This window comes from Heloderma suspectum, chromosome 5 (assembly GCF_057233095.1).
Source record: "Heloderma suspectum isolate Gila_16-S chromosome 5, 16-S_ref, whole genome shotgun sequence".
NCBI classification, from domain to species: Eukaryota; Metazoa; Chordata; class Lepidosauria; order Squamata; family Helodermatidae; genus Heloderma; species Heloderma suspectum.
The window spans coordinates 141,008,236-141,031,963 of NC_139462.1; the positions used below are offsets into that span (position 1 = coordinate 141,008,236).

Sequence of the window (23,728 nt, forward strand, 5' to 3'; positions counted from 1 at the left end):
TATTTTCTATAAAATTAGTGCAAAATTCACAGTTTTCTTTGGGAATGTATTCTCTTGATTGAGAATCTGATGTAGATTGAGGTTAGGCGAGTATAATTATGTTAAGCTTCATTTTTGTGTTTTGTACAATGTCCAGGTGTTTCTAGAGGGATATTATAAAGTATTTGCATCTGTCACTGACAGGTTGCTCTTTGTATTAGAAATATGTTATTTAGTTCTCCTTGTTGTCAAACCTAGCTTGTCATCAGTGACGTGGTCTAGCTGTATATCATAACTTGAATTTTTATTGACGTTGCTTAACAGCAGAATGCTTTTTCCCCACAGAGATGGTGCAGAAATCAGTTTGATTTGCAAGTTCAAGCCTGAGTGCATAGCATGGCAATACATTAGAAAAACATAAGAGTTATAGCATCCATCACAAAAAGCAATAATTCAGTTGGTGCAGCAGCTTGAAGTCATAAAGGAAAATCCCTTCACTAGGTATCACCCTCTTCTGCCCCTCCCCAAGAATTTGTAATAATAATGCAAAATGCCTTGGGTAAAACTAAAGGAATCTTGTAATGCTTTCAAAAGAAGTTATTAATTTCCCCTTTCTCAAACTGGTGCCTTCCAGTTATTTTGGACTTCAACTCCCATTAGCCACAACCAGCATGGCTCATGGTCAGGAATGCTTGGAGTTGTAGTCTAAAACATCTGGAGAGGACCAGGTTGGTGAAGGTATCAAAGGTTTTGTCTCCTGAATTTTGACTTTTATAACAAATTAGGGTCTGAATATCAAAAGCCCCGGTTCAGATGATAGTACTGCACAATAGTAAAGACTAGAGAGGTTGTCAGGCTCTGATAATTCCCTAAATTTGTTTTATTGCTCATCTCAGAGTATCAATGTTTCAATTACAATTGATCAGGCCTCTGGCAAGAGCAACCTGTCCCTCCCCCAGTAGACTGCTGGACAGGGAGGGAGGAAGAGAGGGCGAGTGTACAAAAGGGGTGACAGAGAGAAAAAGGAGTGGCCCCACCCATTTTCCACCTGTCTCTGTGCCCCACTGGCATGTGGCCTCTGACAGATTACCACCAAGGAAATGTGGCCCTCTACAGAAAAAAGATTCCCCACCACTGCTATATAAGGTGCCAAAGCTGGCACAGGTGCAGAACCTATATGTGTGTGTGACTGCACAGATGAATGCTTGAAGAAGCAATTACACATTTGCAACCTGTTGTTTTGTAAACAGGGAGGCATTTCATCATTTATGATTATGATTTAGATTGGAGTAGTTACAAATGGAGCCCTGCAACAAAATATTGCACTGTGGAGTTTTTATCTTCAGTGTTCCAGGTCCAGTCACTCCATTCTGTCCCCTGGTTCCCCCTCACCCTCGCTCAAAATTCGGTCAGCATTCCATGCTCACTGAGCATGCTCATGATTGATTTTTTTCTTCTTCTCCATTTGGGTTTTCACCCTCTCTTTTTGGGGGGCAGGGGTTGGAGTGGAGTGTCGTGGAACACATGTGTCCAATCCCAGCTAGCTTAAATTGTTTTATTTCTTCACTGAAGTATATGGGCAGCTCTCTCTCATGTCCTTGGGGACATCTAAAAATAGCTTCTTAGTTTGAACCAAGAATTGTTCTATCCAGAAGACTGGTTCTTCCTACCATATATTTTGCTTGCATGCATGCATATATTATAGGGTTGCTTTGGGGTTTTTTTTTTCCTGAGGATGCTTTGGGTATCTGAAAACCTCAGAGTTACCCCAAGGCTTATATGTGTGTGTGTGATGTGGTTTTGGCTACATACGCTTGAGCACGGGAACACTCTAATCAGTATTAGTATATCTGATAATATATACTGGCTTTCAATAAACCATCCTCAAAATGGTTTTTGTAGTAACTTCTGGCAAAACTAAAACACCCAAAAATAACTTCAAAAGTTTTTTTAAACTAGAGTTTCAAACACATTCTTCTTTGAGGCTTGTAGGCCTCATCATGCAGATTATATCAGCAGCTCCTGACATTTGGAACTTTTGGTGGAGGAAGCTGTTGGAGGTGCTGGGAGAACAGTGATGTAAAATGTCCTCTCCATAGGCCTCTTGCTGTTGCTGTAGCCTCTCTGGGCTTACAGTGGCCAAAAATAATTCTCCTGTCTTGGAAGTGTGTTACCAAGCAGTAGCCCAGGTTATTCAAGCAGATAGTGCCAAAAAAAAGCAGGGTCTTCTCACCTGGGCAGATGGTATCAACTGCTCTTATAGAGCATAAATAAAACCAACCAACTCTCTACTGTCTTTTTTGTTTTCAGGCGAAGAATGAAGGCTCGTGCTCCCCCTCCACCAAACCAACCTTCTACGGCCTGTAAAAGTAATAATGAACACAATTTAACCACAGAGCTGGGAATGCTGCCTGATCAAGCTATGATAAATATGAAGGAAAATCTGATTAGCAGGACAGTGGACTTCACAGTTGTTTTTCCAGATGGAGAAGAACAGAAAAATACTGTGCAGGGGAGGTAAGGCTTTCCAACAGTTGAAACAAATTGTAGTTCAATTCCTCTGTCTCTTAAAAATATTTTAATGAGGGGAGTTTAGATAACGGTGTTCACTCTAGGCACATGTTCTCCTTTTCTTCTAGTGTTTATTACCCACCAGTACATGTTGAGTTAAGAGCTCCTGTTTGTTTTCCCATATTCTTAGTTCCTTTTTAATCTAGATCTCTTTATCCAGCACAAGAAGAGTGGTTTACTACATTCTTGCTATTTGAAAGCCAGGCCTGCACAACTGATGATGCAGCAAGGCTGAATGCGGTTCATCAGCCATGTATTGTGAATTGCCAGGTGCTTGCAAGTTACCATCATTTTGCAGTCTCAGTCAGGAAACAAGAACAGGAAGTTTATGGAACTTCTGTGGAAATGGCTGGTTGTCTGTATTTGGGGTCACAAGTTGTTCAGATATGTTTGATGTACTGTGGAAAGATTCAAAGGCACTGAATCCTTTGTTCATGATATATATCTTGATATATATGCATTGGTCATGATACAAAAGAACCATGGCTCTCATAGCTTCCCTTTCTCTTCTAAGAGAAGAAAATTTCACATGTGCAAGGGCAGTCCCCTTGTGTTATACTGGGGTTTCCCTTTCTATGAAAGAGAAAGAGCTGCTCCTGTGGAGTGGGTAGTGGAGGTCTGGATAACAGCTGTTGTGTATTTTCTCCGGATTCATGTCTACCTTTTGACCAATTTCTAGAATGGGTGAGCAGCTTGAGGCCTTCCACATGTTTTGGCCGACAACTCCCATGATCCCTCACCATTGGCTATGGTGGCTAGGGCTGATGGGAGTTGTAGGCCAAAACATTTGGAGGGCCACAAGTTGCCCACCCCCCTGATACTTTGCTAGAAACAAGTGAAAAGCTATCAGGGCCATTTATTTAATGTAACAGGGGTAAATGTGCCCCAGATATAACATGTGAAAAATTCAGTCCTTTTTCAAACATTTCCTTCTTGAGCAAGGTGCTAGAGTGTGTTGGGGTCACCAAGCTCTAGATTTTTCTAGTTGAGCCTGATTATCTAGATCAGCAGTTCTTGGGCTTTTGTTTTTTGGCAGACCACTTGAAAATTACTGGAGGTCTTGGTGGCCCATTTAATAAATGTCTTTTGTTCTACGAATCAAAGCACATATGTAACTCATACTTTCATAATATTATTGTCTCCTGTGCCAGCATCGTAATCACAACCAATGCCATATTATGAAAATAATGAGCCCTAGGCCAAGCTCCTGAGAAGAGCCCCTTGAACTGGTAAATTTTTAGGGAAATATTAGACTGCACCATCTTTTGAAAATGATGGCCCCTAGGCCAGGACCTTGTTAGCCCTTTCAATAATCCAGCCCTAGTCAAAACAGCCTTGATCTCTGTTGACAGAACAAATAAATCAAGTGCAGGACCAAGTGCAAGTATTCTTGACTGTCCTGCAAGCTTGCTGTCAGGGTGGACACTGAGCCCATAGAATCCCAGAGTAGTTCTGATTCTGAGGAAGAGCAGTCGCTCCTGGGAGGGGAGCGCACTCCTCTTTCCCAGGGCCAACAGCTGACGGAGATTCCTCCCACCAACATTCCTAGCTTAGATAGCAGTCCAGGGAGTAACAGAGAGTGGATAGCAAACTTGGTGGACGTGCGACGCAGACGCAGAGAGCGGCGCCAGATGGAGGGCGCGGAAAGGAGTCGTAGTGCCCGGTTGGCGCGCAAACAACGGCTGCGCCCAGAGGATTCAAGGGAAAAGGGGAGGGACTCTCCCTAGTCCTTAAGTTCAGGGGTCTGCCAGTAATTCCCTTTCAAACGGGGACCAACTGTTCCAACTTAGGGCATAGGTACTGTGCTGCTCAGATCTAGTTGCAAACTGTATAGTTAAGTTGTACAAGAAGAATAAAGCTTTGAAAGGAATCCCTTTGTCTGTGTCTGGACTTGGCTGCTGGATTAGACTGAGAGAGGCCTCCAAGGAGCCCTTGACACTTGCATGCCACAGTTTGAGAATCTCTGATCCTGATCCTTTCCAGTCTACATTCTGATCTAATTTTGAGACTGAAACTGCCTTGGTTGCACTATAGGCCAATCTGTGTCAGGAGATGGGATGTGTGCATGTATCTCTGTGTATGTGATCCTATTGATTCTCCTAGACTTCTCAGTGACATTTGATACTATTGGCCTTTCTAGGCCACTTTGTTCATTTGGGGGTGCAGGATACCATACTTAGGTTGCTCCAGTCTTCCTTTGAGGGCAGGTTTCAAAAGATGGTATTGGGAGATAGTTGCGCCACCCATTAGCTGGTAGCTTATTGGTTTCACAGGGTACATCTTTTCTCCAATGCTTTTCTAGCATCTGCATGAAGTCACCAGATAAGGTCATGCAGGGATTTGGGCTGTCATGTTATCAGTAGGCTGACAGCATCCAGCTCTTCCCTTCCTTTTTCTCAGATCCTAGGGAGGTCATGGTGGTTCTAAATCCGTGACTGACATCAGTGATAAACTCTGTGCAAGTGAATAAACTGAAACATAATCCAGATAAAATGGAATACTAGCAGCTTGGGAATAATCTGATCTGGGATCGATTCTCCTTTTGTTTTGAGTGCGATTGTACTCCCCACTTAAGAAGCAGGTTTATAGCATGAGGATAGGGATGAGAGAGCCAGAAAGTTTTGAGCTTACCTAAATTCTTTGAAAATCATGTTGAAGCTTGTTTTCGCCAGCTCCTGTTTTTGTTTTTAGCTCGTTCAAATGGGAGAATTGCTAATTTTGAATGGTTAAAGTGCGCATCTCTGCATATTTTTCAAAAGTGTGCATTCCCCCATTGATTAAAGCGTGAAAAATTGTATTTTTTTCAAAATACACATTTTTTGGAACATGATTGCAAATTTAGGAATTTACGAACATTACTTGAAAAAAAGCACTCTTGCTCTCATTCAGGATTGTAAACAGGACATGTTTGCATGATTTGTGAACAGAAACAAAATTGTCATACATCCCTACTTGAAGGATGGTCATGGGTCTGGAATGGCTGGGAGTGTGTTCTACCAGCTTAGGCTAGTGTTCCAGCTGCTAATGTGAGGTAGAATTCCTTGTCCCAAGTTTAAAAGCAAGAAACAAAAATATCACACTCTTTCAGATTTTTTTAATAAGGTGGACTGCGTGTGTACTAAAATTCAAATTTATATCTAGAAGTACCTTAACAATGTTGATACCCTGTGACTGAGTAAGGCTCAGATGTCTCTTGACATATACAGTGTACTTGTGATCTGTCAAAAATGTTGTAAAACATTTTTGCAATCTCAACATATGTCATTTCTGTTTTTTCCAGTCCTTTAGTATAAATTTAGTGTGCAAATACTTCTAGAATAATTACAAACAGTAAAGTTAGTTACTGTTTAATTGTACAGTATATCTGCATTGGTGAGGTATAAGAAGGATGAAATAGTGATTGTAAAACATTTTTGCAATTTAAAAGGATAAACTGAAGACACATTCTCTCTCACTAACACATACCACAATCCCAGTCATGCATCCTCTTTCCATCCACCTACATATACACACCCCAAGACGGTTTTGCTGGAGGGTTCCCAATACTCCTGTTTTACAAGTTTGAGAAGCTAAAGTGTTGTATTCTGGCAGAAAGCAATTTTGCTAGGAAATATGTAAAAGATTTTAAGTTTGCATTGAATACTATTTGATCCAAAAGTACTGGCGTTCTTATTAGCAGAGCCCTACTTACTGTGTGCTGTTGTGCCAATCTTCCTGTATTTCCCTTTTTAATGTCTACCACCTGAACATTCATTGTTTATTGACATAAGTTATTTGCAATGTAAATACGTCTGTCTGTGTTGGAATAGGTTTGTATGAGTAAATATGTTAGTATTCATTTTGAGGGCAGGGAAATGGATAGGGCAGGGCATAACAGTCAAGAAAAATGTGCAGGAATTCCTCTTATTAATTAACCCAAGGCTATGTACTGTCAAAACTAAAATTAGGGTTTAGGTCTGTACTGTATTAATGTGTGTGGTAGACCCTGTGCCGAGCCATGTTTTGGTGTCCCACGCATCTCATTCTCTTGCCTGCAGTTATACAAGAACACTAGTTTAAGTTCTTCTTAAATACTTCCCCACAAATTCTGTTTTCTCCTGGAGCCTTGCCCTTGGATAACACTGAAATTATGTCTGCCATTTCAGCTTCAGCAACTCATGGTCATGTATCTAGATCAGGGGTAGGCAATATGGTGCCTTGGACACCTTTCTTCGTACCTGCTGAGATAGCCTACCCCTTCCACTTTTTATTTTAAAAGTAAATTAACAAATTTTCTTACCAGTATCTGAGATCGCTTCAAAGTAAAGTGAGGGCCTCCAGCCACTGCTGTCTTCCTTTCCAATTAATGCCTCTGGGCCATATGTGGGGCTCAGACACATCCTTAGGAAATGAAGATGGTGCACAGCTGCAGGCCAATGCTTTCCTCTGCAGTGTGCCCAGCCACCAAGAAGGGAAAAAGAGACTCCAGTCACTTCTGCCTGGTAAGCCAAGGTTGGAGGTGAAAAAAGCAGGGGAGCTAGGAAGGGCACTGGTAAGCCAGCTGGGAGCAACCCAGCTGGGTGTTGGGGCAGGTTGTATGAGTGCATGTTTGAATGGATGGGGGCTGCATGTGTGTGTGAGAGAGAGGGAGGGAGGGAGAGAGAGAAAGGAGTTAGGGGAAATGTAGGGATCCTGAAAAAGAGCGGGTGGGGTTTTTCATTTACTTGTAGTGAGGAAGAGAAGGGTGGGGTCAGCGTGTGTGTGTGTAAGTACGTATACTTGCATGATGGATACATGGGGTGTGTATATTGAGGTGGATGGAAAGAGGATGCATGACTGGGATTGTGGTATGTGTGTGTGAGAGATAATGAGTTAGAGAGAGCAAGAGAGAGAGTGTCTGTGGGTGGTGAGCTGGGGTATGAGAGAGAGACGGTGTGCGTGGGTGGTAATCCAGAGCTGGCAGAGAGGGTGCGGAGAAAAACAGTTTGACTTCTGTGATATAGTTTCTGTTGGCACTGAAAATTGTGAGTTCAAAGGAGTTGTTTGATATGTTAGGACCCAGACGTCACCTCTGACTTGTACTCAGTCTTTTGGGCAGGTTGCATGTCCTTTGTGACAAGCCTCCTATGGCACCCATTTTGTGATGGTGCCCAGGGTGGTTTATCAAATTGCCAAATGTGCTCATGGGCCCCCAAAGTTTGCCTACCCTGATCTACGTAATCTCACCCAAGGAAAGGTTCTAAATCATTTGTTTTGGGAGTTGGGTTCTTCAAAAATAGAGTGAAAATAATGTATCTGTTTATGTTGTGGGACATTTGGGTTAGTATCCAATGTTAGTCCTATGTAAAGTAGACCCATTGAAAGGAATAAATCTTATTAGTCATGACTAACTTAAGTCCCAGTCATTTGAATGGGTCCACTCTACAAAGGACTAACACTGGATAATACCCTTGGAACCAATTCATTTCTATCAGGCTTCGTACCAAAACTGACTATTTGCTAAAATGTTGCCTGATCTTTAAGTTCCGTTGCTTGAACTAGATCCATCCAAAGCTGGGTTTGAAATGCAAGTTTTTCCTTATATTCCTTTTTAGATTTTAAAAGCACTTCCATAGTTTGGGAAGTAAAATTTATTTTCTTCTTGTTGATTGATGGATAGATCTCTTTTTGAGTTGACATTCTTTATCAAATCCTGACTAGCCCTTCAGATGTAATATATTTTTTCCTATAGGGGTTGCTAAAGAAGATCTAACTAACTCAGTTAAAGACCTAAAGGTATTCAAAATCTGAGGTGAATCAAAATTGGAACGTAATAACTGTCCCCTTAGCTTAATACAATGTATTCAGAGGGAAGAAATCAGTTCATCCCAATGACATCTTTTAGGGCACAATCCTATGCATGTTTAGACAGAAAAAAAGTTCCACAACTCCTCAGCATCCCTCTAGCCAGCCATGCATCTAAACATGCACCGGATTTCACCTTCAGTGCCTTTTTCACATATGATTTAGTAAATCAGCCTGGTTTAGCCTTAGTCTGCCAGGGGTAGTTTTAAAAATGATTCAGTTATGTTGTGAACATACAGCTGTATAAATATACCAGTTACAAAAACATGAAAATAACAAATTGCCTCTATACTTAAAAAGAAAAGACCTAAAGTCTGAAACACAACTTCTGTGCAAGCCTAACTTACAGTCCAATTTAAAAGTCAGTCTGAGTGAAATTTAGGTTGGATTCAGAATGCATTGTGATGTAAGCCTCAACATTTTCCAGCTTTTTATGAGAGCATTGTAATCAAAAAGTAATTTAATTCTGTTATGTGATATGAAGCAGGACCCTCTATATTCTAAGCTTCTAATAGCTTTTATTATCTAGAAATGATGCATTTATACATTACATTTCATTGCTTGCTTCCTTCAAGGATGTTAGTGCAAGTGGGATTTAACCCATTTTCTCTTCACAGCATGAGGTAGTTAGGGGAGAATGTCAGTTTACTAATCAGGATCTTAAACCAGCATCAAACTGTGGTTTACGATCCTGGTTAGTGAACAGTCCATGGGCCAGAAGGGTTGGTCATTACCATCTGGAGTGAGTAAATGAGGTAGCCTTTTTTTGATAGCTTATGACCCTAGTGAAATAGCCTATGACCCTAGTGAAATCATTATCCATGATGGCCAACTGTAATGAGTAGCCTTCACTGAAAAAGCACCTTAATTGTCTAAAACAAAATAGCTGGAAATACATAATACTTGTTTGAGACTATAAGTTTGACACCTTTTGCCTGATTAGGGCCCAAAAGGGCTCAAAGTGACCAGAAAAAATCCATAACATATTGTAATAATTTTTGGAGCATAACTGAAACGGTGCAGAACGCACAATACAAAATCTGTAAGTCATGCGTAGAAAAATGTTTTTTATATTTCACTTATGCATAAAATTGTTCATAGAGGCTAAGGTGTGGTCCGTCTTTGTATATTATACAACAAAAATTTCCCCACTTAGCCTGTTATCTAGAACTGAGCAATGAGTGGTCATAACTCTATTGAGGTAACATTACCAATGTACAACAGTAACCCCACACAGTAATCACATTTGCCAGTACAGTTCCTTCCAAATACAATGGATCTTTACATGGAATGGTTGGTACCATCTTGAATGTGATTCAGCTAGTTTTTAAAAAATAGCCTATGACCCTATTAAAATTAGTAATGGTAATGAGTAGCTTTTACTGAAAAAAGCACCTTTATTGTGTAAAATAAAAAAAAATGCCAGAAATACATTATACTCAAATTTGAGCACAAGGTTTTGACAAATGCAACATATGCTAGGTGAAATAAAAGTCAAGAGAGATGAAAATGAAAGAGAATTTGATTCCATGAGAATACTTCAACGGGGAAATCAGTGTAGCAGCTAATACTATTTGCATTGCAGCAGGGTAGTTTATGCTAGTTTATGCTAGAGTAGTTTACACTAATTTACATTAGTGGTTGAATCCCATTGGATACTGTCTATTAACCCCTCCTTCTCTTCCAGTTTATTCTAGTTAGCCTGTTTCTGAATAACCCCCTAATGTCTTCTTCCATACAGTAAAGCTGTGATGGACTTGTTAGTTGACTTGTGCAGCCGGCACCACTTAAATCCAGCCCACCACACTCTTGAGCTGCAGTCTTTGGGGACCCAACAGCCTTTGCATTACAAGCCAAATACTTTGATAGGGGCACTGGATGTACAGAAGATACTTCTGAAGGAGAAAGTTCTTGAAGGAAAGACCAAGCGGCCTCCACCCAGGATTCCTGAGGTCAGAACTTTGTGCTGTGTAATTGTGTGTCACAGAAATGTAAAGAATGGTGGGGATAGTCTTCTTTCCATATGTATTATATTGAATGATCCTGATATCACTGACACTTGGTTTGGAGCCTAACATTATGGTCTTACCATTATAGTGTATTAATAACTTTATCTGACAGCCAGTGCGGAGCCTGGCATGTGAAGCAATTGCAGTGGCTACTGATGGTGAGGGCTATTTTGAGTTGACAGTGGCATCCCATAGGTTGGAAAGTGTCAACTTGTAAAGCATTACACAAATATGGTAGTATGGTCTTATGGAGCATGCATACAATTTAATCTGGACCTGACTGGTGTCCACTTTGCCAGTAGACCTAGGTCTCCCCACCCCTCTATCCATCAGCTACATCAAGTACATCAGCTACATCAAATGCCCAAAGGCTTGAGATAATTGCCCACTCCTTGGTTCATGGTTATATTACAGTATAGTGTTGTTAACACACGTCCTCTGTATTTATGTATAACCTTGCAAATTAAAGGGATCTTTGAACTTGAGGTGCAGTGTAACACAACTAGGGATGGATGGACTCACCTCCATCTGTGGTCTCCAGGTGCTCCTTGAGCTGCTGCCATCACCCACATCCACTCGCCTGTAATGTTGCATACATGGCCCCTTTACGGCAATATTACTTTTATAGGGAAACCCGAGCTGCCATTTTTACGCAAAATGGCGGCTTGCTAAGGGGACGGACAGCTGCTGGGCCGCATGAGTGCCCAGTGAATGGGTCTGGTAAGTAGTGACAGCTCAGCGAGCAGAGTCTGGGGGTCTGAGTGGGGTGGGAGTGCTGCAACATCCCTAATCACAATGGATACTTTTTACCTAGTGGGCATGCTCACACACAGACACACAGGTCAAGAATAGTAAAATTTATTTAAACAAGCAAATAAAAACAAAAAGTACAGAAAGATCATAGGGACTAGTACCATATACAGTCATTCAATCACAGGTGTGTGACAGCTAAAATGAATGGAAAGGACATTTCTGGGATGCAAGTTCAGAGGAGGAAGCCCTCATTCTAATCAGGAAAACAAGGGTAAGGAGAATGTGACTGAGCAAGGGATAAGCTTAGGCAAATAAAGAGCCTGAGTGCTCTTGGGAGTGGGGTACAGAGGTACCAGAAGGCTGAAGCTAGGAATGGAGGGGTCACTGATATGAGTAGGGATTGAAGCAACATGGTCTAGTTCTTGGAGATGGCAGAGTGGACCCAGCTTGCAGTATTACAGAAGTGGGTAAAGAGAGGGAGGGGGGATTGAAAACTTTTGGTGATAATTGGTATTTAGTCTGCTGATCAAATGGCACTAGACCTCTAGTGATCTGATGCTGCTGGGGAGAGCAAATTTAAAGTCAAAGCAAAGGTCCCCATTCTTCTGTAGCTGAAACTTCTAGATGTTGCAGGCGTATAGAAGAAATATCCTGGGGATCTCTTAGAGGCTTTGCCTCAGTTCTCACCACTAAACCGGGGAGATTGCTCACAGAGGGGCTAAAGCACAACCTATCCTAGACTAAAAGTAGATTTAGTACAACAGACATGCACACAAACATAGAGCAAATGAGGTAGGATAGTAGTGGTCGGAGCCTCAGAATTTGTGGGGAAATCTTCCAGAAAATAGGGCATACCTTTCCACTTGGTCTGCTGATTCCTGAAGCTGGATGGACAGGCATTAACAGGATGCAGAGGCAGCAGGAGACACCAGCCTTAGAATCCAGCAGTGCCGTAGCAAAATGCCCTTAGTTCTTACTTTAACCACAAGAGAGGTAAATCACTGAACCTAAAGCCATCAACTCATAACAGTCCTGCTATTTACTCCAACTGCAAGACAAAGGATTTTCCGTAGCTCCAAAAGAACTAACTCTCAAGGGCCCGCAGTTCCAGCGTTGTGTCTGTGCACACAGAGTGGAAACCCCTCTGAGCTCCCCAACCCCAGGCAAGTTGCCAGCTCCCAGTGTGGTTGGGCATCACCACTGAAGTGGAAATTGCCTAAATGCAACAATAGTGCTTCACAGGAAATGAAGCTGCAAAGACTTTGGGCCTAGAAACTTGGCTTTGGCCCCAGAATGAGGGATAGTATTAGGAGCAGATCACAAGGAACGAGCAGTGTGCCAGGTGAACACCAGGAGAATCTCAGATCAAGGCAACAAAGTGTCTGGATGTGCCAGATCCTGTGATCACAGCCTGAGTAGTAGTTATAGGGACACATGCAAAGGATTCAAAGGGGATAATGACTTCGAGCATGCTTGTGTTTGGTCAAATAGAAGATTCAATAGTTCAGACTGCAGACTGAATAGAAACCTTCCTTAGACTCCTGGTTTCATGACTGAATTTGGGCAGGCCAGTTTATGCATTAAAAAGCCGTGCTTCTGATAGAGGTACTGGTGGAAGATGACAGTTGGATGGGGCGGGGGGGGGGGGTGTAACTTTCCATTAGGTAACAAGAACGATCCTGGGTGCTTTATTGAGTTAGGCACTAGAAAAGCCTTTTGCAGGGAGTTGTCCATTGTTTATCGGTCTGGTTGTTTAACATAATATATATATGGTCACATCTGGGAGGGCTGATTCTTGCTGAGTCATTGACAAGAATATTCTCAGAGGTACAGGACTTGAGGTATTAACCCTTTCCTACATTTCCCACCTTGAAAACATTTATATAGTCGTCGCATACTGTGAATGCTAAATTTTGGAAGGGAGAAAGTAAAATGGACAAAGTTGCAACATAATGAAAGATTCTGCACCTGGTGGAGTTTTAGAGTTAGTTTAGTTTTTCAGTGAGGGAGGGGACTTCTGTTCCGAAATGGGAAAAATCTGCATGGTTCACCTGTAGGTCTTGCAACTACTTTATGAAAGACATTGCAGGGAATCTAGGGGTCATTATGGCTCAGATGGTTTCTGTAAGTTTGTGTATCCCTGATCTCTCTAAATCTGGTATTTGAATAATTGTTATCTCTCTCCTTCTCAGTTAATGTTTTTTCAGCATTGTATATGCAAGTACTTCATTAGTGATTTAAATGTGTTGATACCTACAAGAAAAATGCTCTAAGGAATCCTGTTCTTTCTCTATAGGGCCCTTTTGCCTCAACGAATGCAGACACTCCTTGATCTTTCATTAACCTTCTTGTCCAGTATTAATAATCTGTTTTGATTCTACTGTTTGAAATCTACTGTTGAGGTTCTGTGGCTCATAGACACTTTCTTCTGTTCCCATTTTGCTTTCCCCAGAAAACCGTGAGGCTGGTAGTAAATTACCTCAAGACACAAAAGGCAGTGGTTCGAGTGAGCCCCGAGGTGCCCCTCCAGAGTATAATCCCAGCCATTTGTGAAAAATGTGAGGTCAGTCAGGAATACCTTGTCCTCTTGAGAGATACCTTCAGTGGGGAGGAGTTGGAACTTACAAAATCATTGAATGAACTGGGGATAAAGGAACTCTATGCATGGGACAGGAAAAGAGGTAAGTCAAGACATATGCTAATGTACCATGAAGAAACTGTGTACCAGAACTGGGGTGGGCAGAGGTCAGGCTTGTGGGATCTTTGTTATTTCTAACTGGTTGTTGTTGTTGTTCAGTCGTTCAGTCATGTCCGACTCTTCGTGACCCCATGGACCATAGCACGCCAGGCCTTCCTGTCCTGCGCTCTCTCCCGGAGCGTGCTCAAGTTCATATTCATTGCATCCGTGATGCTATCTAGCCATCTCATCCTCTGCCGTCCCCTTCTCCTTTTGCCTTCAGTCTTTCCCAGCATCAGGGTCTTTTCCAGGGAGTTTTCTCTTCGCATTAGGTGGCCAAAATATTTGAGCCTCAGCTTCAGTATCTGTCCTTCCAATAAGCAGTCAGGGTTGATTTCCTTTAAGATTGACTGATTGGACCTCCTTGCAGTCCAGGGGACTCTAACTGGTGCCTGGTGCTAAAGAGTTACACTTAGAATTAAATAATTATACACCCAAGAATTTTTGGGAGTACCAGAACTGAATGGAGCTCATAGTCCTTCCACACAAAAATCCACTCCTGGTTATCCCAAACTTTCTTCATTCCAACAGTATAATTTAGGGCAGAAGGGGAGTCATTTCATTTCTGTTATTCTTTAAAAAAAATGGGAGTCAGAAATCATTGCTGATCTCCTGCAAATCATTTAGAGATATACCAATAGAGCCAGATCTACCTTCTGCCCAGATAGTGCTGACAGATGTGCACAGCGATGGGACAAGGAAAGTCATGGGGGAATGCATCCAGTTTTTTTTTTTAATTTGGGGGTGTATAGAGGCTGCTTTTTCCTCAAACTTATGTTTTGCAATGCACCCAAACTTCCCATACCCAACGTGGAACTCCCAGCAACTCTTAGGTTGAATGGCATGGATAGGGATGTCTCCATTATTCATTGTGTGCTATTGTAAGTTGTGTTGCAGAGTAAATGGAAGAGAGAAGGATCTCTGTCCTCCTCCCAAATTGGAGTGGTCCTTCTTAAGCCTACATTTTTTTATGCCAGTGAAGTAGTGGTGGTGGTAGCTTTTTGGAGTAGTCTTGGTTGAAAGCTGCAGGAACGTAGGGACAGTATTATTGGAAGATTGGAATAGAGCACCAGGTTACAAGCCAGAGAATGTTCTGATGCCTTTAAATGCAGCCATGGTTTCTCCTGCCTGTTCTTTCATTCACTTGCCAGGGAGAGCAGTACTCCGTGTGTGCTGCTCACCAGATGAGAGAGAGAGAGAGAGAAATTCGTTGTGGATGGCAAGGCCAAGGATGTTATGGGTGGGAGAAGCCACAATTGCCTTGTCTCTCACTGCAATGGATATTTTAAAGGTATATGGATGTTCTCCAGGTTACAAGCTGGCAGTCCTAAGCAGGAAGAGAAACTATGCTGAAGTAGATTTGAGGACACAGAATGGCAGTACAGGAAGCACAGCACAGAATGGATTATGGCAGGGGCTGGCAACATGGCACCCACAGGCACACTAGCACCACTGCCAGGACCACTGAGTGTGCCCACTGGACCCCATTGCCAGACCCCTTTCTCCTCCATACCTCTTCCTCACCCATCTGCTTGCTCACTGTCTGCTGCTTCCCTTCACCTCTGCAGCCAGGAAGCAGGAATTCTCCCAGTCAGATGACTTTCTGCTTCCTCGCTGCTAAGGTGACTCAGAAGTGGGGGCGACAGGTGGTTGCCAGGAGATGCAGCAGCAGATGGGCGAAGTGATGGTGGTGGCAGGTGTAGTGGCGGCAGGTAGCAGAAGTGGTCAGAAGGAGGGGGGTCCAGAAAAGCGGAAATTGAAGGAAGAGGTAGTCAAGAAAAGTGGGAATCCAAGAAGGGGAGGCAAGAAAAGTGGGAATCAAAGAAAGGGGCAAGAAAAAATGCCTGTGGCCCCGGAAAAGAAGTCACATGTGCCTGCGGGCTGAAAAGGTTGCCTACCCCTGGATTAGAGTATGGAAAAGGGTGAATTGCTTTGGCAATGTGAAGCAGGCAAGTTGCCTCCCTATCCCTGCTCCTCATGTTGTGATCACAGTATCTCCACTTATTTGGCTTTGCAACATGACTTAAATCAGAATAGCGATGTATCCTCCTCTCTGTTGGATCCATAAGTTAGCCTAGCAGCTGTAACAGAAGCATGTGCAGCTGCCACTGAACTGCAAATAGTGTGCCTTGTTCCCAGGCATCATGCCAGCTAGCAGCTGTCAAGCAGATGATTGGCCCAATCTGCGCGCACAAGGTGGGGCAGCCATCCCTCTGAATGCTGTTGTCAACAGGCAACTAAGCAGCTCTGGAGTCATTTCTAGGAAGGCACTGGTTATCTGCCTTTGTGGCAAGAGCCTTGAAGTGTTGAACGTACCACAGTCATGGCAGCTGTCAATGCTCAGAAGAGCCGAGATGGACAAGGAATCCTGCTTCTGAGGGACAACTGCAACTAAACTCAGATTTAGTTTAAAACAAACACAGGGAAAACCTGTTTACTCATCCTGAAGAGGAATAAAGGAGGTATCTTTATTCTAAACATTGCTTCCTTTCTCCTAAACTGAAAACAAGGCAGGTGCCATGACAGATTCCTAAAATAGCAGCTGATTTCAGATGACATGAATAAGTATTTAAGTTAACATTAAAAATCATGTTTTTCCTCGGAATACTTTTTAGCAGAATCTCTGGTTTCATTTATTGTATCACCCTATTTAAAGAACTAGGCAGACATGTTTTATTTACGTAGTAATTTATTCATGTGTAGTCTTTCCTTTCAAATCCCTTTGATATATGACCTTTTTTCTTTTTAAAAGAAACCTTCTGGCATTTAAAAAAACTTTGGCAAATTTAGTTTCTTAAGGGTATAATCCTACGCACACTTAGCTGTGAATAAGCCCCATTTAACATAGCAGAACTTGCTTCTGAGATACCATGCGTTGGCTTGTACTGTAAATAAACAAGGCTTGTTTATCATTCTTGATTTCTATTCAGTCTGAAGTGCTCATACCTGCATGAACTGCAACAAATGTTTCTCAGCTGCCCAGTTGATAACTGAGTATTTTGCATCTGTTGAACAGGAGGATTTAGATTACATTTATACAACATATATAAGGATTTTCATCCCCTCAGAGCAGGGGTATGTTAATGTCATATTAGAAAAATAAATGGTCTGAACTACCTTAAACATTTCTTTTGAAAATTAAAGATAAAATGCAAGAACATTTTAAAAAAACATGCAGTTCACTAGAATAAATTAATCAAATGTAGGCTATTGTTCTAGTTCTGAAATAATTGGATAGAACCTTTGTATCCTGCTAACAGTTGCTCTTGAACCCCTGAAGTCACAGTAGCTGACTACTACAGAATATGAAAAATAAAATGCCATTAGAATGATCAGCATGTAGTACCGATAATAAAATCAAACTTCCCAAATGGTATAATATTAGCATATAATAATATATATAAAACCTCAGCAGATTATTTTTTTTAAATCAGAGGTGGAGTTCCTTTCTTTCCCGTAGAAAGGAACTCCACCTGCATAGGAAAGGAACTCCACGCTGTCTATTACCTTTATAGAAAAACAAATGTATAGAATGGTCCTGTGTCACTCCTTCAACTCTTATGTCAGTGCAACTTTGTTAAAAAAGCAAAGCAAAATTACCCCTGGATCACAAAGCTTTACAATTGGGCGATCTTTCCTTTCAAAATTGTTGTCAGGGTCAATGTTTTTCTTTCATTTCCAAAACTCACACTGGCAAAAGCGCCATTGTATTAGATTAAAGACCCAGCCATTTCATTTTCAGGGCCTTTTAACACAGTGTACAGCTGCAGGTGCAGGTTTTCCCCAAAGGTATACTTGATAGGGATATACAGCCCACTTTGGTTCTATCATTGTATATGTATGAGAGAGAGAAGGGGGGAGAGATTTGGAAAGTCAAGCCTGTCTCCACTTGTTGCTCGATAGCATAGTAGTAGAGCACATGATTTGTTCAATCCCTGGCATCTCAAGGTAAAGGAGCTTAATTATCTGGACTGGGAAAGACCTGTGCGTGGGATACTGGAGAGTCCACAGCCACTCAGAGTAATGAATATTAGACTAGATGCACCAAAACAGTATAAAGCAGCTTCATATGTTCACATATTAAAGTGGATTCTTAAAATTGTTGTTGTTGTTGTTCAGTCGTTCAGTCATGTCCGACTCTTCGTGACCCCATGGACCATAGCACGCCAGGCCTTCCTGTCCTGCGCTCTCTCCCGGAGCGTGCTCAAGTTCATATTCATTGCATCCGTGATGCTATCTAGCCATCTCATCCTCTGCCGTCCCCTTCTCCTTTTGCCTTCAGTCTTTCCCAGCATCAGGGTCTTTTCCAGGGAGTTTTCTCTTCGCATTAGGTGGCCAAAATATTGGAGCTTCAGCTTCATTATCTGTCCTTCCAATGAGCACTCAGGGTTGATTTCCTTTAGGATGGACTGATTTGACCTCCTTGCAGTCCAGGGGACTCGTAAGAGTCTTCTCCAGCACCACAGTTCGAAAGCATCAATTCTTCGGCGCTCAGCCTTCCTTATAGTCCAGCTCTCACAGCCATACATTACTACTGGGAAAACCATAGCTTTGATTATGTGGACCTTTGTCGGCAAGGTGATGTCTCTGCTTCTTACTATGCTGTCTAGGTTGGCCATAGCTTTCCTCCCAAGGAGCAAGCGTCTTTTAATTTCATGGCTACAGTCACCACCTGCGGTGATCTTGGAGCCCAAGAAAGTAAAATCTGTCACTGCTTCCATTTCTTCCCCTTCTATATGCCAGGAAGTGATGGGGCCAGATGACATGATCTTCGTTTTTTTAATGTTGAGTTTCAAACCAGCTTTTGCACTCTCCTCTTTCACCCTCAACAAGAGGCTCTTTAGATCTTCTTTGCTTTCTGCCATTAGGGTGGTATCGTCTGCATATCGGAGGTTGTTGATAATTCTCCCGGCAATCTTAATTCCGACCTCTGATTCATCCAACCCGGCATTTCTCATGATGTACTCTGCATATAAGTTAAATAAGCAGGGTGACAATATGCAGCCTTGTCGTACTCCTTTCCCAATTTTGAGCCAATCGGTTGTTCCATGTCTGGTTCTTACTGTTGCTTCTTGACCCTCGTACAGGTTTCTCAGGAGACAGGTAAGGTGGTCTGGTACTCCCATCACTTTAAGAATTTGCCACAGTTTGTTGTGATCCACACAATCAAAGGCTTTAGCATAGTCAATGAAGCAGAAATAGACGTTTTTCTGGAATTCTCTTGCTTTCTCCATGATGCAGCGAATGTTGGCGATTTGATCTCTCTGCCTCTTCTAAACCCAGCTTGTACTTCCGGTAGTTCTCGGTTCGCATACTGATGAAGCCTAGCTTGTAGGATTTTGAGCATCACCTTGCTGGCATGTGAAATGAGCGCAATGGTGCGGTAGTTTGAACACTCTTTGGCGTTGCCCTTCTTTGGAATTGGAATGTAAACTGACCTTTTCCAGTCTTGTGGCCACTGTTGAGTGTTCCAGATTTGTTGGCATATTGAATGCAGCACTTTAACAGCATCATCTTTTAGGATTTTAAATAGCTCGGCTGGAATACTGTCATCTCCGCTAGCTTTGTTGTTACTAATGCTTCCTAAGGCCCACTTGACTTCACTCTCAAGTTCAGTGACCGCACTATCATGGCTATCAGGGACATTAAGATCTTTCCTGTATAGTTCTTCTGTGTATTCTTGCCACTTCTTCTTAATCTCATCTGCTTCTGTTAGGTCCCTGCCTTCTTTATCCTTTATCATGCCCATCTTTGCACAAAACGCTCCCTTGAGATCTCTGATTTTCTTGAAGAGATCTCTAGTCTTTCCCATTCTGTTGTTTTCCTCGATTTCTTTGCATTGTTCACTTAAGAAGGCCTTCTTGTCTCTCCTTGCTATTCTCTGGAACTCTATTCTCTGGAATTCAGTTGGGTATATCTTCCCCTTTCTCCCTTGCTTTTTGCTTCCCTTCTTTCGTGAGCTACTTGTAAAGCCTCATCAGACAGCCACTTGGCTTTCTTGCATTTCTTTTTCTTTGGGATGGATTGAGTTGCTGCCTCCTGAACAATGTTACGGACCTCCGTCCATAGTTCCTCAGGCACTCTGTCTATCAGGTCTAATCCCTGAAATCTATTCCTCACCTCCACTGTATATTCATCAGGGATATGATTTAGGTCATACCTGAACGGTTTAGTGGTTTTCCCGACGTTCTTCAATTTCAGCCGAAATTTTGCAAGAAGCAGCTCATGATCTGAGCCACAGTCAGCTCCAGGTCTTGTTTTTACTGTCTGTATGGAGCTTCTCCATCTTTGGCTGCAAAGGACATAATCAATCTGATTTCGATATTGACCATCTGGTGACGTCCATGTGTAGAGTCGCCTCTTGTGCTGTTGGAAAAGAGTGTTTGCTATGATCAGCATGTTCTCTTGGCAAAACTCTATTAGCTTTTGTGCTGCTTCATTTTGTACACCAAGGCCATGCCTGCCTGTTATCCCGGTGATTTCTTGACTTCCTACTTTAGCATTCCAATCCCCTATGATGAAGAGGACATCTTTTTTTGGTGTTAGTTCTAGAAGGTGTTGTAGGTCTTCATAGAACCGATCAACCTCAGCTTCTTCGGCCTCAGTGGTTGGGGCATAGACTTGAATTACTGTGATTTTGAATGGTTTGCCTTGGATTCGTACTGAGATCATTCTATCATTTTTAAGATTGTACCCCAGTACTGCTTTTCCCACCCTTTTGTTGACTATGAGTGCTACTCCATTTCTTCTAAGGGATTCTTGCCCACAATAGTAGATATAATGGTCACCTGAATTAAAATCGCCCATGCCTGTCCATTTTAGTTCGCTGATTCCCAAGATGTCGATGTTCAATCTTGCCATCTCATGTTTGACCACCTCCAGCTTACCTTGATTCATTGATCTGACATTCCAGGTTCCTAAACAATATTGTTCTTTACAGCATCGGATTTTCTTTTCACCACCAGACACATCCACAGCTGAGTGTCCTTTCGGGTTTGGCCCAGCCGCTTCACTCTTTCTGGCGCTACTTGGAAATTCCCTCTGCTCTTCCCCAGTAGCATATTGGACACCTTCCGACCTGAGGGGCTCATCTTCCGGCGTCATCTCTTTTAGCCTTGTGATACGTTCCATGGGGTTTTCTTGGCAAGAATACTGGAGTGGGTTGCCATTTCCTTCTCCAGTGGACCACATTTTGTCAGAACTCTCTGCCATGACCTGTCCGTCTTGGGTGGCCCTGCACGGCATAGCTTATGGCTTCACTGAGTTACGCAAGCCCCTTCGCCACAACAAGGCAGTGATCCATGAAGGGGATTCTTAAAATATCTTGCTTTAAACCTAGAAAAAGTCAGTGTGTGAACTGACCTTTGCAATATGACCTTCAAACCTGGGTAATTATCATTATAGTAGAGGTGCTAGAAACAAATGACACCACCGTCCTTGTATATTCATGAATAAGCCCATAAGTTCTAGAAACTAGAATCTTAAACAACTGGCACTGCCTTACACGTTCAGTTTTTCTGTTATGCTATGATCTCTGGTTAAACTGGTTATGTAGTAATTCAAACTGTATTCTGGAAAAGCCAAAACTAGCCCTCTGAAGTATAGCCGGTGCCACTGCAATAGTTATGTGTATGTTTTTCTCTGACCGTTACAGGCACTTCTTGGGTGGTGCCCATGATGAGTAACACAGAACAAAAGAAAGCACCCTAGAAATAGCCGTCTATAGATATATTGATAAATGAACTTTTGAAATGACAAACAGTACAATTATAATTACTGATGGTCAGGTTTGACTTTATGAGTCATTATAACTGTGTCAATTGCCTGTTACAATCACTGTTCTTTATATTCTTTTGTGAGCCTTGTTGTGAATTATTATATTTACCTTGTTCGGTCTAACTTGCTCAGCAAGTACCCTTCCATTGTCAGGGCAATTTTAGAATTGTTTCTAAGATTAAAAAAAAAAAAAATGAAAGGAAGAGCACTTATCTGCATAAGCACCCAGACAATGCATAAACATCTTCCGAGAGTGTGTGCTCCCCCTCTCCAGCCCTTTAATTTATATTTTAAAACTATTTGGACTTAAAGGTACAGATAGGCCTTTTTCTTTACAAGAAAAGTATTTCATCCTCCCCTCTATTGTTATTAAGACAATGAAGCAGAATTTGGGCGAGTGCTGTAATGGTAAGGGGAAGTTGCTCCACAGATAGATTTGTTCGTACACAACAGGAGCAACTGTCTTTTTCTCAGAATCAAGAATGGAATATTATCCTATAATTCAGGAGCCTACATGTCACCAGTTACTAACAGAGTTCTTAATATTAACTGAATGGAGCATAGGGTGGAATAGAGTTTCATTCCTTTTCACAGTTGAGGAATTCGAAACAATTCAGTAACTTGACCCATGAATCTGCAGAGTTGAGCCCAACGTCTTACTCTTTTAACCATCCCTGCTGCCATTCATTTTTTCATTGCATTCTTGTTTGGCACTCACAGCTTCTTTCTGTTTGGATGTCATGGAAGACACTACTTCCTGCTAGCTTAATTTATTTTTAATACAGTTCAGAAATAAAAACAAAATCTTCCTCTACTGACTGTCCACTGACTTGCCATATAGTTGTGCTTATTTTCCAAGTGTTTTATAAATACAACAGTTTCTCAGTTTGTATCTCATTCTATCTTTGCAACAACATCCTGCGATAGCAACAGCCCTTATTTTGTTGATCAGGGACCAAAAACAGACTTGTCCAAGGGCATCAGGTTACTCCCAAACTTGAGCTGGGATTTTACCTAGATTTCCTAGACACAGGTAAATTATGATGATAATACTTGGCGTTTATGTAGCTAGCACTTTAGAATATTGAAACCACACGTACTATTTCAGTAATTTTTCAACAGTCCTGAAAGATAGATCAGTATTGTTACCCCATATTGATGATGAGGGGCTGAGGCTGAACAATACAAGTATTGGCTGTAAATGTTCTTCACCTAAATCCAAACCCAACTCCACTCTACTTAGGGTCAAACTAGACATATATATCAAAGGGGTGGGCAGATATCAGACTTGTAGGATCTATTTTACTTTTTGACTGATCACTAAATTCTTCCACTGGAGCCAGAGACAAAATGGTGGCTTGGGGGCGGATTCAGTTATCACAGAATCATAGAATAGTAGGGTTGGAAGGGGCCTACAAGGCCATCGAGTCCAACCCCTATGATCAACCTATCTATGATCAATTATGAACCATACACTGATACATATACAAATCTACATGTGAGTTACTAAAGATCAGGGATTCTAACACAACACTCTGAAACGGGCTAGCAGAGCTGAACAAAGACCTGGTCAAAAATTTTATGGATCTGGAACACTGAGGCTCAGAGTTAAGCAATTACCAGAAGGCCACCCATGGCAAATATTTTTTCTTTTTAAAATGCACTTGATCTCATTAATATACTGTGAGTCTGGAGATGTACTGTGAATCACCCAGAGATCTATTAGTTGCTCCCAATCTACCTTCTACCAACCTTTTATATAGTAGACATTTCAGGCTACTATATAAGGACAGTCTTGAATAGAGGAGGCAGGGGTGGGGGCAGTGTCAGCTGCTGAACTCTTTCCCTTTCTGGCATTTTTCTTCTCAAAATGGCACTGCCAACCTGCTTTTCCACCCATGAAGAAAAGGTGTGGGTACCCATCTTTTCTCCTTCATAATTGGAAAAGCAATTTCAGGGTACCATTTTGAGTGGGGGGAAATGGTCACAGGTGAAAGGGTTAAAGTTGGAGGGGACTTTACTTAAGCTTGCAGTTCCCAAAGCTGGTTTCACATGACTAAGTGAAACATCTAATTTGGTT

At 42.0% G+C, this 23,728-nt stretch overlaps 1 protein-coding gene across 4 annotated transcripts in view; it reads left to right on the forward strand.

Annotated features, from left to right (window-relative positions):
* Nucleotides 1-23,728, forward strand: part of COBL (cordon-bleu WH2 repeat protein) — a 209,363-nt gene that overhangs the window by 53,737 nt on the left and 131,898 nt on the right. For 3 of the 4 annotated variants that reach the window (XM_084857680.1, XM_084857683.1, XM_084857681.1), the window contains 3 exons: nt 2,290-2,496; nt 10,115-10,325; nt 13,588-13,816. In XM_084857680.1, coding sequence (XP_084713806.1) covers nt 2,290-2,496; nt 10,115-10,325; nt 13,588-13,816 — 647 coding nt within the window. Of the gene's footprint in view, nt 1-2,289; nt 2,497-10,114; nt 10,326-13,587; nt 13,817-23,728 lie in introns of those variants that run through there. The other variant, XM_084857684.1, reaches the window with a different exon arrangement.